This window comes from Mycteria americana, chromosome 3, assembly GCF_035582795.1.
Source record: "Mycteria americana isolate JAX WOST 10 ecotype Jacksonville Zoo and Gardens chromosome 3, USCA_MyAme_1.0, whole genome shotgun sequence".
In the NCBI taxonomy this organism is placed as follows: domain Eukaryota; kingdom Metazoa; phylum Chordata; class Aves; order Ciconiiformes; family Ciconiidae; genus Mycteria; species Mycteria americana.
This window is the reverse complement of record NC_134367.1, coordinates 97,566,017-97,584,381: the sequence shown is the minus strand read 5'-3', so window position 1 is coordinate 97,584,381 and position 18,365 is coordinate 97,566,017. Positions and strand designations below refer to the sequence as shown.

Below are 18,365 nucleotides of genomic sequence, written 5' to 3'. Positions count from 1 at the left end.
TTTGAATCACTGGGTTTGGGTGACAGGTGCATTCAGGGGCAGTTTTTATTTTTTTAAAGAATAAACTCTTGGAAAACATTCAGGATTTATCAAAGCAAATGCAAGACCTTCTCGGCAAGATCACTGGCTGAAAACTTCAGATGCTTATTAAAAATACTTCTGAAAAGAGTCAGCTAGAAAACATCACTTTATATTATTTTAATCTATTATTTTAAAGGCAGGTAGTGTAAGCATTCAGTGGGCAGAGCAAAACCCCTATCTACCTCCTGACAAGCTGATACCTTCACCAACAGACTACCACTGTGTTTTCTCTCTACCTTTTTTGTATTCTCTCCTCTCAGATTCAATAGGAGAAATGTAAAATAGCTCCCATCTCAGCCTTCCTAGAAGACTTGTTCAAGAGAAAGCAAGGTCTAGTGTGAAATGATAGCAGCAGATGCATAACTGCTCAGCCTGTCTCACGTAACTTGCAAGCCTAAATGCTAAGCCAGACAACACTAATAACAAAGTCATAGCTTCTTAGACCTCCAAATAAATCTGTACTCTGTCACAGCACCTTACAGGGAGAGAATGGTTCCTTTCAAACTAACCCTAGAATTCACATCTTCTTCCTGAAAAGGCATTGTAACTACCAGAAAAGTACCTCCCAAACTCTCCATGAAACCATAAGCAGCCTAGAGAAGCATATTAAACAAAGTTTTCAGCAAAACTATATTTTAAACAACACTGGTTTGTGGTGGTTCTCAAGATCTATTGGCTATCATTCAAAATTATACACAAAGCAGTAGTTTGTACAAAAGCGGTGTTTTAGACACCTTAAGCTAAAGTAATTTCAGGCTCTGAACTCCAGTATCAAATGAATACCTGAACTGGGGATGCCATTAGATGCCCAACTCTAAAAAGAATAAAGCGATTTCCGATGTGTCTCATCTTAAGTATTCTTTTATCAGCCACCTTGGGAGTCTCCCCTCTCTGCACAATGCCTGAAGTAAACTCTACTTTTAGCATTTCACCTCCCCCATGTATTATTCACAGAAGTTACACACCAGAGTCCCTTTGTACATGCGGATCCCAAACTTTATTACTATCTGAAAACCATAATGAACCTTTCTGGAATTAAAAATAAAAGGAGTAGCTTGGCCTATTTCAAACACTTGGCCCTACAGCCACTTGATGTACTGATCTTGAGGGAGGTCAGATAAGGGAAAAGTTAATTTTTTTCTTATTTAGTATATTCTTGACTACAGGTAAGGTCACACAAATTTATCTTCAAGTTTTTAATTTACAGAAAAGATACAGTAAGCAAGTGATAAACAACAGGAAAAAGTGTTTATCACTATCTCACTGCTGAAAAACAGCACTATCAAGTGGCAGCGATGAAAGTGTTTTAACAAGATTATTATTGCCAACAATATGACAAATTAAGTCTCCCAAACTACAAAATGGTAGTAAGACAAAAAAATAATCTAGCTAGTATGTCAGCTCCGGATACATTGGAAATGCTTAAATACACACAAACCTAGTTACATTCAGTCCTGAAAAGACATCTGAACTGTGAGGGGTCAGGTATTCTTTTCGGACGAGGAACTCACTTACCCAGATTTCAAGTCCGTAATCCGTAAACAATTCGTAGCATCCAGTCCTACTTTTCCATTTCTGACCACGCTGGAAATGAAGGGTGAGAGCGCTGGAGAAATTCTGTTCAAGGCAACTTCAGGTGACATTTTAGAACGTTCCTCTTTCCTTTTGTCTTGAGCTGCACAGGGATGGTAAGGGGGGGGAAGGGGAAAAATAAAAAAATACGCTACTTATTTGATGTAAATTCACAGGCACTCTGCAAACATCAAAGGAAAAAAGCTAAGCACGCAAATGATCAGGAATGTAGAATAACTGAAGTGTGCACAGGTTGGTAAAGAGAAAATAAGTACAGGTAATTTTTTTTCTCCTACCCCTGCAACATTCAATGAAGCCCGTTTATTCAACGTCAACATAAAAACAGACTTATGTCCTAGGCTCCTTTAATTAAGATCCTATCCCTATGAGAAAGAGAAATAAAATTGAGGGCCATTCTGATACTTCACAGCCTAGCCCTTCTTGCGAGCATTTCCATTATGAGTCTATAATTGACAAGCCACATTTGTTCTGCTTCCACTGAAATCAATGGGACTTACATTACTGATTGCAATGGGACCAGGGGTTCGATTCCGTATTCTCATTTGTAATCTAATACCACTAGTGTAACCATAATCAGTATTACTTTTACATTACTTCATTAGGTAGCTATTTACAGCATTTCACGATGCCTTTGAAAGGCTTACACAGCTTTTCTTTCAGCAGTATCACCATACTCTTTGAAAGGCATCTTCATTCACAAAACAGATCAGGAAGCTGATGTACACACATTTTAAGCCCAGCTTTTTCAGAAGTGCTTGCAGTTGCGTGACCTTATGCTAAATCAGTTAGGCCACTAAGATAGCATACTTTAAGAACCTGCTGCTTTTTAGCTGAAATGCAGAAACTGAGCATGCACATATTTTAACTCATTGCACCACAAAAAGGCTAGAGAATGTGGACAACAACAGACTGTGGTAGAAGTGGGAGAAAAGAAGGGCAAGGAAGCCATTAAAATGCTAACTTAACACATTCGATCATATTCTTAGGCACAGAGTTCCATCTGAAAATTAACTGAACTTCACAGTTTTAGAAACCAAAGCTGTAAATGACTCAAGGTAATATAAACAGGCCACTGACAAGCAGGCAGAAGAGCTCATCCTTAAACTCTAACCATTAGAAGATATTTTTAAAAACATCCATTTAATTGAAAAACACCAATACATACTGTATTTGCCTCCTTACAAAATGCTGCGTATGGACTGCTGTATTAATAAGTGTTCTATAAAGGGAGCGTGAACAACTCAAGGCAATAGTTGCAATTTTCCGTCATTTCTTATACTCAGTTTGCAAGCATTAGTTGGTAACTAACGGATATTCTACAAAGTGATAATTCCCTGTAACTGGTAGCAACATTAAAGTTACACATTTTGTTCTCATGAAAGTCATTCACACTGAAATAGTATGAAGCAATGTTCAAGAAAGAGTATTTATCCTAGCTATTCGGAATGTATCTGAATAAAGCAAAGGCCAGGCACTTTAAGGCAAACAAAAAGGCTAATAAAGTAAGACTTCCTGAAAACAGTAATTATCTTTAATACAGTGGTTCTTACATTTTATGACAGCAAAGAAGCTGAAGACTAAATATCCATGTCCTAACATACAACGTGTTCTCTTTACATATATGATTTGCCATAATTGACAATGGGCAACAGCTTAAGTTTGCTTAGCAAACACCCACAGCAATTTAAGATGCTACCTCCTGTTTGTTACTTTTTTTACCAAAAATTACTGCCTACTCACCTTTATTCTTCCCCAGAGGAACTGAGAGAAGAGAACACAAGCCTATACTTCACCTATTTCAGTGCAAAGTCCAATGGCTTAGATTGAACAGCTAGTAAAATTGAGTTTAAACTAAAATGATACTTTGCACAAGAGTGGCTAAAACAGGGCACATATTTCAGTCTGCCAGCGCTGCCGTAGGGAGAGTACTTTCAAGCAGAGAGGCAGCTGGACTGATGAAGGTAAGAACTTCTTAAACCATGATAGCATGCTGAAAAACAAGCTATCCTTCTAGCAATCTTAAAGGTATATACAAAGATCTCAGAATTGGTTCTGATAACGACACGTTTCAAGGGGACTGTGTTATGAGGGTAAAATTGTGAGACGTAAGAGGGACACACATGTGATGATCAAAGTTGAACAGGTGCACCTTCCAAAATGAACTGCAGGATCTTTTTGTTAATAAAATATTCAGACATTGTCAAAACAAGATGTAAATAACTGTTAGGCATTTTTCCTGGTTTTATTGCATCATTTCTTTAAGATCCACAATACCTTCTACAAAACAAGCCAAATACACAATACTTAAAGGGTCACTATCAATTACACTCACCGATTTATTTTGTAAGCAAAGCTCTTTACAAACTATAACACCATTAGTACCATTTTCGTAAGTTTCAGTTGTCATATACATATTTTCTCCCCAGCTTAGTTTTCCCACAGTACTGGAAACAGAACACAAACAAACTCAAGGGAATTAACAAAAACAAAATTAACTAGACCGTTTCCCTCCCAAAACAAACCATTTGAAAGAAGTAAACAAACTAATCGTTGCACCCTTTTAGACTCGGCAGCCTATCATGACGACTTCAGGCCAATGTAACACATGCTTCACAGTGACCATAAAATCCCTGGCACTGCTCCGGGCACCAGAGCGTCCTGATGCGAGACACTGTTCCTCCACCACTGGCAATAACGTCACGGGCATTACGTGAAGCTCTAAGGCGGCAAAGGTGAATATTGTGATGGAGGCCTTGAAGTGCGAGGGAACCCTTCCTGTCTAACCCTCTCGGCTTGGCTCTCGGCAATCTGGTTTTGCGGTTTTCACTTTGAGGATGGCAGTAACGGGTGTCCGAGTGTGGGGAAAAGAGGGGACCCGCGACCACCTCCACCTCCTGCCACCGCGCCCGAACACATCCCCGCCTGCCAGCCCGGAACGCCACCGGCAGCGTGGATCTGCGGAGCCCCGGGTAAACCCCCGGGTTCCCTCAGCCTTGGCACGGGAGAAGGCACACCGCACTGGCCCCCGCCAAGCCCCGCTCCCTCCCCGGCCGGGCCCCGGCTGCCGGCTCACCGCCCCCCGCCTCAGCGAGGCTCCCTACGCCACGTGCCGGCGCGACCAGCCGGGGCCGCCCCGTGGGAAGGCGGCGGGCCCGCCACCCGAGGCGCTGCGTGCCGCCCCGCCACGCCCCGCCACGGCGGCGGCGCCCGGGAGCGGGCCGGGCGACGGCCGGGCGGTGCTTAGGCCAGTCGTCGCCCTGGGCCGCACCGGCCCGCGCGCCGCCTCCTGGCCAGCTCCTCCCGAGCCCGGCCTGCAGCCTCCGGCGCCGGGTCCCCCCTCGCCGCAAGCGCCCCGGGGGCTGGCGGAGGAGGCGGGGGCCGGGGCAGAAGCCAGCCAGCCAGCCCGCCTGCCGCCCGCCGCGCCGCTCCCCCGGGGCCGGCAGGGGCGCTGCTCCCGCCCGCCCCTCCCCGGCCCGGCCCGGGCCCCGCCATACCTACGGCGGCCGGAACACAGCCGCTTAGCAACGGCCGCGGCCACGCGCCCGTCCCGTCCACCCGCGCCCGGCGTGCGCGCCCCCGCTCCCGTCCACCCGCGCCCGGCGTGCGCGTCCCCGCTCCCGCCCCGTCGCGCGGCGTGCGCGCCGCCGCCGCTCCCCGGGCCGGAGGGGACTTCACCGGCCTCGACGTTGGCGGCCGCTGCGGTGCCTGGGCGGGCTGTCGCGCCGCGCAGGCGTGGGGTTGCGGCTTCGTCGCGGCCGGAGCGGGGCGGGGGAGAGGGGAAGGCGGGAGGGGAGAGGGCGGCCTTGCCAGCAGGCGTTCGCCAGGGGCACCCCTCCCGGCTGAAGGCCCCTACGGGCCGGCCGCCGCCGCCGCCACCTCCCCCGCCCGTCGCCCGTGGCAACAGGCGAAGCCGCCGCGGCGGCGGGGCCTGGCGCGAAGGCCGGGTCCAGGGTCCAAGGCCCGGGCAGCGCCTTGGCCGCGCTGCGGGGCCTGGGGCTGTCCCGTCCCCTGGCGCCATGGCCGCTGAGGTGGTGGTTGTGGGATCCTGTATGACCGACCTGGTCAGGTTAGTACCCGGGGGGGCTCCCGCAGGCCGGCAGGCCCCGGCGCGGGGCCGCTTTCCTGCCCTCGCTGGACGGAGGGCCCCCGAGGTCAAGGCAGCGCAGGGCGTCACGGTGCCCGGGGCAGAGCAGAGGCTCCCTGCGCCTCCCTGGGGCAGGCTGGGCCGGGATGCACCCCAGCCCTCTTGCCCTGGGCCAAGGAAAGCGGGTGACACGTCTCTCTCCAGGCCGGGACAGGAGAAGTGGGGTCGGCGCCAGGTGCGGCGGCGGGGAGCTCTCGGCCCTGGGCAGTGGGAACCGAGGCGAGGAGGGCAGGAGTTGGCTGCGGCAGGGGCAGGGGGAAGGAGCAGAGCCGCCGGTGAGGGCGGCTGGGCCCGGGTGATGTCAGCCCTGCAAATAATACTTTGAAAGGAGACTGTGGGAACGGGGAGAAGTTCGAACGTGTTGTCTGCTGGAGCTTTGATCAGCTGTCTGTAACTGTAGGGAGAAGAGAGGCTTGGGTTTGTGTTTTCAGCTGTGCTAGGTGGCTCGGTGTTAGCCTTGCCAGAAAAGCAGCATTTCATAGTAACCCGCATGGGAAATCGTGAACTCTGATACTCTTTATCAGCAGAGGAGTTTGAAACTATTTTATGAAGGTAAATAAAGCTGCTCAACTGTAACACGTTTTCAGTTCAAAGCACTTGTCTCCGCTAGAAAAGCGAGAAAGAAAGCTTGGTATTGCAAAGAAACTGAAGTTAGTTCCATGAAAAAGTAGGTTATAAGTTGATTACTTGCAGACAATATTTTATGTGACACTTTGAAAAAGAGAGAGAGAGAGAAGGCCTCCCAAGCTGTTCATATCCAAATAGATCGAGAAGTACAAATAGGAAACCCTCAAAAATTTAGCACCTCTGCACCCCAAAGCTGGTTTTTGAACTATGAAATCCTTTTTAAAGGAATGTCTTAATTCCTTTTTATTAATTTTCTGGGCATATTGCTTTTAGAATTACGTATTTGAGTTTCGTTGTCTTTTTTTTGTACATAGGTAAGGTTTGGAAACTTCTTCTAAAAACTAAAGTACAGAAGTTCATGAAAGCTCTTGGTTCCAGCAGCCTGGGTTTTATAGTGAATACTAAATATCAGAAGAATTCAAGCAAATGGCAAGAGTTGGCAACAATGCAAATACTAACCTAAACTGGCTGACCTTGTCAGCCCTAGTAAACTTGCAAATCAGTCTTTGATTTGCACTATTTTAAACACATCTGGTTTTAAACTATATGTGCAGACTTGGTTAAAATAGGATTTAAAAGTATATGTGTCTGGACTGCATCAGCTTGTCCTGCTGGGAATTCTGCAGTAAAAACCACAATTCCTCAATCTGAATCAGCAGACAATTATATCAAAGCCTGTGGGTCAAGAAAGTGTAGAATACATGATTAGAAGAATATGCTGAGGAGTAAGTACAGTTTAGGCATAGACATGTGTTGCAGAAATGATGAAAACCCTTAAATAATCATAGAACCTGTGTCAGAAAGATTTAATGCTTTATGTAATCTGCAGAACATACTGGCAGCTTTCCAAGAAGAATAGTTGTCTTGTAAGTCAGAGTAAGATCTTGTAGAACTGATCTTGACGTTATGTGTGAATGAGCTATCAGATGCTTGTGACGTTATATTGAAATATAAAACATGGTGCTCTAACCTCAAGACTTTCCTTTTCCTGTCTCTCTAAAATGTGGGAAAAAAAATCATCAAAAAATTGTCTACCAGTTTAAGCACTGCTGACAGCCACAGCTTTGGACTTTTTCTTGTCTCTTAAACAAACAAACAAAAAAGAAAACTCCCATTCTTTTGGCTGCAAGTTTGACGTGATAGAAATACAGTCATTTATTTGAAGCCATATTAACTGGCCATACTGTAACCAGAGGTTAAACCATGGGTTGTAGCCATAGATGCTGTTGCACTGAGATTAAGTGGTTGAAGAAAAGCCATTTCATTTTTCAGTCAGCTGAGCGGATTTCCTAAATTGTACAAATGCTATCACAAGAATGTATCTGACTCACCATTATTAGCCTCTACTTTAAGGAGCAGTGAAGGGCTTTTTATTAGTGATAAGTTAATTTGCTTCAACTGAAAAAGAAGGGCCAGCCTCATTCTTTCTGTTACTAGCACAGGACTTCAGGCATTTAATAAAATAAGAAAGAGTGGGTTTAAATTTAGCTGGCAAGAGTTTAATCTGACTGAAATCTCCACGTAGTACCCATGTAGACGTAGTTTAAATGTATCCTGTGTTACAAAAATCCTGGTAAAATTACTGGAAAGTACTAAACTGCAGGCTGAGATGCACCTAGGTGGAGAGCAAAGCTATGAAAGAGGGAACGATAGGCAAGCTTTATTAAATGTGGTAAAAACTGCCAGGTTAGGATTAGGATTGATGCCTGGAGGGTAACTCTTGACTATCTTTATATCTGGGATTTAGAGGGGGCTGTATGTTCTACGTTTAAAGCTAGGGTTCATTTCAGCAGGGATGAGAAAGGATCAGGTTTTTCCAAGTTTGTAATTTACGCTGATGTTTTGGTTTGTAAAAGTTATGGACAGCAGTGATCATGTTAAATGCCAATCACCCATTTGGAGGAGACTGAATAAAGTAAATTGGGAGTGAGAGTCATGCAAACAAGGTCAGACACATTTTTGGACACGTTGTGTTTGATAGGCATATTCACCACTCAACACTAAAGCCTATCTTTCCTAGAAGATAATCATATTGATTGAGACTCTGCCAGAGCTAGACAATGCTATGTTATAACTCAAACTGATAAAATACCATGTTGGCCCTTTAGCATACAATCTTGGCCCTCTGTCTGGAAAGCTAGAAGCTCAGAGTGGCAGGCATTAAATGGTAAACATTCCCAGGTTTGTAGAGGCAAGGTACCGAAAATCAGAAAGATAAGCTTCAAGCTACCATTGGACATATGGTGGCCAGATTCACCACTAAAAAAAAGTTAGCACATAATGTTTTTACTCAATACGGTAAACTAATGATTTAAAGAAGCATAACCTCTGTGTGAAATGGAAATGTACGATTTGAAATTTGCTGTCTTACATAATGACTGAGAAGGAAAAGGACGGGGACCTTCTGTTAAAGGCAATATTCAGATGTAATTTTGGGAAATAATCAAATTCAGAAGAAAGGGTAGTGTGCCTTAAAATTCTTTTAAAGGGAAGGGGCCCAGTGGTTTTCTTTTAAAACACTGTTCTCATTGGAAATTCTTTTCTCATTGTCCTGTAGCACTGCAGTGGCAGAATGTGGGTTTTCTAAAGTGAATTTAGCATAATCAAAACAACCTCACGTACATACATGCAGTAAACCACACTCTTTTGGCTTAATAGGACCAGGAACAAAACATATTTGTGGTCACAATCACAATCAACACTTCATTGGCAATAGCAGGCAATAGTAGTAGAAAACAAAACTAGCATTATTCTATATGATCTAGATATCAAACCAGACGGGTAGCATCCATAGTATTATTTAAATAGTTTCTGTTCTGACTCATATTTGCAGACTGGTCGTGGCATTGGCATTTTAATTCGTATTAAATCAGGACAAGACTAAACATAAACCAATGAGAGTCAGACACACTAAAACAATTAGAATAAACAGGAGAAACTGGCATGGCAATTGAAAACAGCAGAAGCAAAGAACAAAATGTAAGATGGAAAAACAGTCTTTGGATAGTCACAACAGCAACAGTTTTTCCCTTTAATTCAAGAGAATGAGACCACAGTCCAAATACTGGAAAACTGTGTTTTTTAGGATGTTCAAAATTTGAAGTCTTAGTTTTCTGTGGACCTCTTTCCTTCCTTCAGGTTGCTTCATTCCCGGTAGGGAGTAGAACTAAAAGTTCTGCTTCCAGTCCCCTGTTGTAACAACCGTTGTTAATAATGATTACAAGTAATAAACTGATTGGCTGGAAGCGTTCGGCAAGAGAAGAAAGACACGGCAGAGAAAGCATTGAGCTACAAAGTAGTATGCTGCCAGACTGGAGTGGACAGTGGTGACAAATGCACATCCAGAATTAACATCTTAGAGTAGCCTGATGGATGCATTGGATCATCTTCCCTAACCAAGCACAATCTGCTTGTGCAAAATGGCAAAGGTATCTCCATTAGTGAGATTCTCCGTCTTCCTCTTAAGTCTCTAGTGGTGGTTATTGTCAGCTGAAGTGCTGAAGTAAATGGCTCATTGGCTCATTGGAAATGTCCATGATCCAAAGCTATGTCTGTGCTTTCTTTTTTAAAATGCAATATTTGGGACAATAATTTCAGGCTTTTTTTGTGGGAATATGGAAAGGAATTTTCTTATGTTTCTTTTGAGCGAGCAGAGAAAGTCTCACATATTACTTCATTTTCTTTGCTTTGTTTCCAGGTCTTTCACATGTGTTCTCATTTCCACCATTTCGCATGCATGCACAGTCACCAAGTTTTAATGTTTTTTCTTGCTTTAATGTTTTTTTCTGCTCTTCAGCTTCTCCTAGCAGCAGAGAAAAGTGTTCTAGTATCCTTCAAATCCATTTCATTTGTGTTTTTGTTTTTATCTGTAATGCTTCCCCTGCAGCAGCCACTCCTCATTCTAGTCAATCTGCCATTGCCAGCAGCATGGGAAAGCACAACTGTGAAGGAATACAAGCTTAGTCCAGTTGAGGAAATTAATCTTTTGGATCCAGAGAAAGGCATCAAGGCATGAGAGAATGTGTCATCTGCGAATTGTTTAGTTTATGTAATAGTGAAGAATCTGGGCTTGATTTCAGAGCCTGTATTATTCCCTTGTCTTCTCTGACCTAGCAAAGTTTGGGTGTATAGTAAACATAGGATGCGCAGGCTCAGTGTTTTGTTGTTCTGCCCTGGTTTTTGAGGGCCTAAACGTAGTTTAGGGAAACTCCTCTTTGCCTTCTCTTGCCTGGCAGGATGAAAGCTGTATCTTGGGGGCCCAAAAAGAAAAACGGGATAAAAATCAAGTTGATGAAATTCTCAGTAATGGAATTCAGTAAGAAAATTGTGTTCTGTTCGTATACAGCTTTTGAATATCTGTAGTGGCCCAGACACTGCTTATCTGATGTGGGGCCTGATCCAAGCTCATTCATGTCAAAAGAAGCTTTTCTCTGCTGTAAACTGTCATTAAATTGTTGTCCCCCCGCAAAATCTGAGTGATCAGTTTATTTTAGGGTGAGACACAGTTTAATGTTTAGTGTATTAGTAGTATTTGGTGTTATGCTCTAGACCTGAAAAGCTTCCAACAAAGTTCCTCTAACAAAACATGACAAAATATTGGAGAGGGAAAAAGGAGGGAAAATGTCTGGTTGGGTGTTTCTTAAATTAACACAAAATAACTAGGACAAGGCCACCAATGACTTTTTTTAAGCCATTACAAGAGCTGCATTTGCAACCAAGGTTATGAACCCCAAGCGAGAGACAGTGCACCGTTGATCCCAGCTGGCACCTTCTGAAAGAAACTGTTGTTTGTGCAACAGAGGATGCTGTGGGTCCTCTCTGAGAAGGACTGGTGGTGCTAGAACACCTGCTTAACACTTGTCTTTGGCTCTTATCCATGAAAACTTTTTTTCTCCCCTTCCTAAATGAAAATGTGGAAGTTTTAAAAGTCTTGGGAAATACGAATGTGAAACTGGTCACACAATGTCTTTTAACTTAAGCGCAACAAGAGTGTGGCTTTCTGGATTCTATTTAATTGAAACCTCCCTGCCCTTTCATTTGGTGTCTTCATTTTGTGTCCTAAGCTACTGTGTACTGTAATTAGGCACTGTCTTTCCTTCCAGAAGCAATTCCATTTCAGCAATAGCTAATATGACTCTTGTTTCTAGGCTTCTTTATCCAGTTCAGTTTTAATAGTATGTATTTAGTAGTGCTTTTGAGCTAAAGAATAGCTCTTGTGGTACTACAGTCAGGCCAGTACTACATGAATGCCATAGCTCAAGTAATTTCTTCGGCTTCCCATTAACCAGGAGGTAGCACTATTTGTCCTACTATGCCTTTGGAACACATTTTGGAGTTGGAGGAGGAAAGAGGGGGCAGTCTGCTTTATAAAGATAGGAAAAAGGTAAAGAGAAATTGGAGTAAGGTCTTAAAAAGGGCAAAAATAATAGGAAAGGCAGGAGGTTTTACTGCAGATAGTGTGAAGAGGCTATGGAGTTGGGGTTGAGACAAAAGGCAGGGAAACTACAACCCTAACAGTGACAGCTCCCCAGCTATCCAGAGGCCCGCTGTTTTTGTGCTTCTCCCAGCTCTGGCTGCCTGCTTGCTTTCTGCAGTTTTCTCACATGGCTGCATGGCAAGGTTCAGGGAAAAGCTCTGTTTTAGTTCTGCTATCTTCTCCCAGCACCAGCATTTTGGAAGATATGGCACCCAGTTAAGTCCTCTGTTACCTCCTCCTTCCCGTGGATGAGTTCCCAGCTGTCTGCTTCTGTTCCTACCAGCTGCAGTGTCTGGTCTGTTTAAGTTTGTAAATTGCTTTGAGATCCTTCAAGATGAAAGGTTCTACTTAAGTGAGATCATTATCGCCTTCTACATTTCTCCACTCCCTGTTCTCGGCTCAAGCTTCTTGTCTCATCTCAACTTGGGGTCCCGCACAGTACTCAACATTCCCGGCTTATGGCAACACTAAGCTTACACACAAATTTCAACTTCCAATTCTTGAGTTGTTTGACGCCTCTCAGAGTACTTCAGTGCTGAAGGTTAAATATATGTATTTTCCTGAGCCGATGCCAAAATACTTAGCACTTGCCACACTGAGATCGTACTGCATTTGCGTCTGACTTCATGTTATTTTGTGTGCTTCAAGAGACTGTATAGTTCTCTTCCTCCCACTTCTGAAGTACTTACTCATTCTAGGAAGCATTCCAGCTACCATGTTGTTCTGTGATCCTACACTACATTCTTATAGCCATACTTTGTTCATGTTCTTGTGGTTAAACTGTAAGCCTGTCAGGGCAGGGATTTCACTCCTGTCTGGTGTAGTGAACTTACGGAGTGGAACCCTGATAGGAGTTCAGACGGCTCTCTGTGTTCAAAGACTCATAGGCAGTAATATGGTGTTTGGACAGGAGAACCCCTTTTCTGTTCAGCTGCATATCTAGCTGCAGTCTTCATCTTCCGTATTTTAACTGACTAGTAAGAGAGTTTTTTCACAGTATAGTCTCTGTGTGTGTTTATTCCCAATGTCATTCACATTCCAGTGAAATTTCCCTCTTTCCTATGAAAGTGAGGTCATCTTAAACCTGTGTTTATGATACTGCAGTCATTTCCATGGCAGTAGACTATGATATCATCAGTGGAGGATTATGCCTTTCCTATGTGTGTTAGCAATTAAAAAATATGGTTTGTGAGATAAAACTAGTGTTTACCAAGCTTTTAGGTTTAGTCCATATGAGGCAGGGAAACTATTGCTTAATTCTCTAGAGAGTTCACTTCGGTAATGGAGTAAATGAATCCAGAAACATTTTGATCCTAGCAGGTGATAAGTTTTGGGGGATATATTTTCCTAATGGGAGAAGAAAATCAGCTACTCCATCTTGTGTTCTCTCGCCTGGCAAAGAACACTTGTGTGAAACTCCATGGTACTCATTGTTTTGTTATTCAGAGCTACTTAAATGCTTGACTTAAAGTATCACAATTTTCTAGTCTCATTAGACTGGCATTTTTCCCCTTTGGAGGTCAGTAAGCTATTATACACTACCCACAAAAGTAAAACAATGTGCTTATCAGTCTTTTCATCTTTTTAATGGGTGCCCTATTTGCCAGCTATCAGTACCTGAATCTCTTTGTTGAACCTTCCTAAGTATGTACATGCTTTCTCATGGGTTGGTGACAGCAGAGGCCAGTTTCAACACTGCGATAACAAAGGAAAATTCATTCAGTTAAAATGTAGTGTGCAGTGTTAGAACAGTTGCTAATGCTGCAAGATGAAAATGATGGATTCACAACATAATTTATTTCATCCCTTCAAATACTTGAGAATTTTTAAGCCAAGGAAGTAGACTTTTCTAAACAAGAGTGAAGAGAAAGGGAAAAGAGATTAGATAAGAATTTATAGAGAAGGAACACTATCGGTCTAGGTATTGCAACACAAGACAAAATTTGTAGCATTTTTTTGGTAAGGTAGTTTAATTACAGAAATACACTATGCCTGTGCACATTTCAGCCTGTCTGTTTTCCCACATAACAGAACTGAACTCCCATAAAATATCTGTTTAAATAATCTGGGTCAGAACATTAGAAAAAAATCTCAAAATAGTGTGCCCTAATTACATACAAGACTTGCATGTGTCCAGTTCCACAGAAAGTCTAGGATGTGAAAAGGTTCTCACTGAAATTACCATTTTAGTAACTACAGTACAAAGAAATTCCTTTTCCCATGGATGTTCATGGAAACAGAACCAGGCTGGAATGGAACAAAAGATAGACACGCAGAATTATTGTATGCAGTTTTTGGAGACTGAGATTACTAATGCCATAACAGACCTGGTCTATATTTACTGAGCATACAGTCAGGTGATATCATAGCAACCTCCTGAGTGTGCAGCTTCCCCATCATTCTGCATTCCTGCTGAGGCTTCAGCTGTCTCTGGAAAAACCCAGAGTGATACCTCTGTTTGAAGAAAATGAAAAGTCAGGAAGTAATAACATTATGATCAGGGAAGAGGCTGTTGGGATAAAAGCTTATTTACCAAGTGTCCAATATCAACCTCAGGCGTAAGGGGTTTGTGTTCATTTCTGCTACAGAAAAATGTTGTTTTATCTCAGCAATGCACAATAGCATACAGCCGTTGCTTCATGTTATAACATCCCACTTTACAAGTAGCACAACTGTTGCCTCTTGCTTTCTGTAGAATTCTTAGGCATCTGTGCAGTTCCAAGTAAATAGCACGCAAAACCGTGCTACACTGGGCATTGGCATTGTCAGTACTTCAGGGTATTCCTTGGGCTTCTGCTGTATCCCAATGATACAGATTGAATATCGTGTTGTGTTATGAGTGTATCTATAATTTCTTGCCCCAATGAATACTCTTTTACCATGTAACTCCCACACTTTTTTATTGTTTTGGTTATTGTCCCTGTTATTATTGGAAATTCTTTTTGACCATTTGAAATAAAACATCTCTTGCCTTTTCAGTCTAGAGGTGTTTGCCATACAAGATTCACTACAGTCAAAGGGGAAATTGCCTAAAGGAACTCCTTTGAGAATATTTGTCACAATAAACAGTTGTTTGGCACTATATTTAACACCCAACACTGAGAATATTGTATTTTCTCCCCCTTTATGAGCCACAGAATGATATGATTAATAGTTCTGTCTTGTTAATGAATTACTTGCTGGCTGTACTGTTAATGGAAATCACCATTTTCCTAGATGCATTTCTAGACATAAATATCTTTGGGTGAATTTTAGTACTCCTGACAGTAAAGAGCTGCTGGCACAAATCAAAAGCTGCAATAAAAATCATACAGAGTCGATGGTAACAAATTTGTGTAAAAACATTCTGGGCAGGCATATATATGATGTTGCCTCTAGGAGCTGTCTGAGCTGTTCTTTCCATAGGAGCTTACCAGTAAGGTTTTGTTTGCTTGTTTTATATGGCTCCAGTTGTTAGCCCCTATATCAAGCTGCAGTAAGTTATTTGATGCTGACATCCTGGTTCCTTTCAAGCCTAGCATCATATACTTTGAGCCTGAAGAAAATACAAAATTTTTTTTCACTAATAGGTTGCCAAAGTAGGTGCAGCTTTATAGAACATGTTGATCTTTGTGACAACTAATTATAAAATAAGAAGGTGGTAATGTTCCTGAATATATCAGTTGTGTGCTCTCTTCTGGGTTTTATTATTTCTTCTTTCCATTTCTGACTTTAGTCCATTTTTTCTCCTTTTTTCCTGTACTAGATCAATAGCATATAATCCCTGAACCATCTATGATTTCCCCTTATTTACTTTCACCTCTTCTTGTTATCTTTCTACATCATGTTCTTACAGTGCACTTCTTCTCTATATTGCTCTTTTCCTGCCTCTCATCTTTCAAAAAAATAACTCTTGCTTCTAAAGAATAACTCCCTTTCGCTAATTTATTCCATCCATCACTTGATATACTTCCTGTCCTGTCCCAGATCCCTGTTTATACAAAATGCATAAACCTTGACAGTATAAACAGCAGAAAGAAAAAAACGTATTGGTCAGAGCTGAAAATAAAGGATAGGCAGATTACATTCAGTACTCATGTGGAAAGACAGGCATTTTCCATATTCTCAGCTGTAATGAGAGTGAATATGCCTTCCTTCTTCTAATTGTCTGATCCCGTTAGTATTGTTCAATCTTTTTTCTATTTATTTTCCTTTTTTTTCCCCCCAGAAAGAATAAAGTAAAAAATGACCTATTAGGAAAAAGCAGTTGGTGGTTTTGCTGGAGCTCATAGTACTCTATATAGAGGCAGCAAAAATGAGCAGATTTTTCCTCAGTTTTCATTCCCTGTTGCTCATTAAATTCTGGGCATTAATGGAGACATGGGAGTTGTCCATTGGCAGGCATCACAAGCCAGGGTTATACAGAATTACACCTTTCTGATATTTAGGGATCTACCTTTCCCAAGAGAGCCTGAATAATGAAAAAGGTAAAGGTACTTATCTAGAGGAGATTCCTACCTGTCACGGCAGAGTTAACCTTGGCCAGCAAAGCCCGGACACCCCCCCACATCCTGCACATTCTCATCTTTGCCCTGCAAGCCTTAATGGTATTGTAATCCAAGATTTTAGTAGATGCCTTTATAATTAGATTGAACTTCAGGTAAAGCTTTTTTTTATCAGTGAATCAAGGGTAAGATAGTTTCAAAGTAAGAACTTGTCTAGTGAAGGCACTGCAAATTTAGCCCCAAAGTGGTCAGGCAGTTGGACTGGATGATGATCGTAGGTCCCTTCCAACTGAACTGAACTATTCTATTCTATTCTATTCTATTCTATTCTATTCTATTCTATTCTATTCTATTCTCATATTAAATTTAAATATATTGATTACCTTCATTATCTATAATACATTGAGTAAGTATAGGTAAACTAAGTATTGTTCTGGTTATACTTTTCATTGGTGACCCATTTAGGTTCTGTAGGAAGCTCTGTACTTACAAACTTGATGAAAAATACCGTACTTGTCAAAATTATTGTCCTGGGTACGAGCTTTTAGAGCAACACCTTATTGAAGAAAATTATTAATATTTGGACTGCACTGTACTTTGTCTTGATGCCTATGTAGTGAGAACACATCTATGATGTTGCTTTTAATGTTATAGTTTATAAAGCACAATATGCTTGTGTGCAAAATGCCAATACTTAATGGCGTGTGGGGCATTCCTTTCTTACTTTTTACCTGGAAAAGACTGATGGCAGGACTTGTAGGAGGGTCAGCAGGTGTCCTATTTTCTGCATGATAGTAAAGCAGAAGCACAGATTACTTTGTTGATTTACCAGTATATAAAAAATTGTGATGACAAGAACAAGGACCTTGTGGCCTATCCACTCAACCATATTATTTCTACTTTGTTCATTGTCTGATAAATCCTTTCTTTAAGAGGTAGAGAAAACATTAATGTTCGCATATGTCTTGTTTATCTTAATCTGTCCTTGGGCATGTAAAGATCACTCTTTGCCTGGATTGCAAAGGTTGTTTTGTTTTGTGTTGTGTTGGTTTTTCTGCTTTAGCCCTGGTACTTCATCATGATATAATGTTCTGTTCAGCATAGGAACTGTAGGCAGCCTTCTTCAGTCCTGGGAGAGCACAGCATGTTTCAGAGACAGTCTATTCTAACATCACCATCAGATTGCCTTGAAAATAATTATGTAACTGCAATTCCAAAAATAATGTAATCGAGAGACATCAATGAAGAACAATGTGGGAGGCAAATAGAGAGTAGTAATTTTGAAAATTTCCACAATCTTTCTTAAATACAAAACAGATGTTTGGTAAGAATGATGGAATGTTTGCTGAGACTTAAATATCTGAAGATAGATTCATATTTGTTTGGGGTTTTTTAATCTCTTTAGAGCTTCAAGTTCAGAATTAAACATTCCACAGATTATGAATTCAACAATGTTGTGCCCACCTTTTCCCGAAATTTAACTGCTAGCGATGTGAGGAAAACAAACAACAGGTTTGTTACTCCATGAGAAAGCTTTTTAGTTTTGGCAATTAGTCAAATAAATAATATCTTTGTGTTGAAAGTTTCATACTCCTAACATAATTTAGGAAGTTTGATCTCGTGGTGATACCATCATTTCACTGCAGTGCAGTACAGTGTGCTACGGTAAATGCTTCAGGACATTCATCTGGATGCCTTCTTATTTGTTTCATCTTTTAATATCTAGGAGGGTAAAATTTGCTTCTGCGCAAAGGGTCAATGGACATGTTTGTTGAAGTTCTTGAAGAGCTGTGGATATCTGTTCCCATTCGACATGTTATGAATTTCGGTCTTTTTAAATTGAGGTTGTGATTGTACATATAAGAAGGTAATCACTTTTGTGGCCCTCCTACCTGTAGTCGCAGCCATTCAGTTAATTTTCTTCCTTGCTAGAGATTTTCGCCAGTTGCTTCAGTTCAGC

At 41.9% G+C, this 18,365-nt stretch overlaps 2 protein-coding genes across 4 annotated transcripts in view; one reads left to right on the top strand and one right to left on the bottom strand.

Annotated features, from left to right (window-relative positions):
* The window catches only part of BABAM2 (BRISC and BRCA1 A complex member 2), a 177,945-nt gene extending 172,663 nt beyond the window's left edge, over window positions 1-5,282 (bottom strand). The window contains exons 1-3 of one of the 2 annotated variants that reach the window (XM_075496226.1): window positions 5,169-5,282; window positions 4,231-4,392; window positions 1,597-1,756 (exon numbers count right to left, since the gene is read on the bottom strand). In XM_075496226.1, the coding sequence (XP_075352341.1) occupies window positions 1,597-1,724 (128 nt within the window). In that variant the 5' untranslated portion in view covers window positions 1,725-1,756; window positions 4,231-4,392; window positions 5,169-5,282. The remainder of the gene's footprint in view (window positions 1-1,596; window positions 1,757-4,230; window positions 4,393-5,168) is intronic. The other variant, XM_075496227.1, reaches the window with a different exon arrangement.
* Window positions 5,241-18,365, top strand: part of RBKS (ribokinase) — a 70,601-nt gene continuing 57,476 nt past the window's right edge. The window contains exon 1 of one of the 2 annotated variants that reach the window (XM_075496228.1): window positions 5,241-5,740. In XM_075496228.1, coding sequence (XP_075352343.1) covers window positions 5,691-5,740 — 50 coding nt within the window. In that variant the 5' untranslated portion in view covers window positions 5,241-5,690. Of the gene's footprint in view, window positions 5,741-5,843; window positions 5,994-18,365 lie in introns of those variants that run through there. The other variant, XM_075496230.1, reaches the window with a different exon arrangement.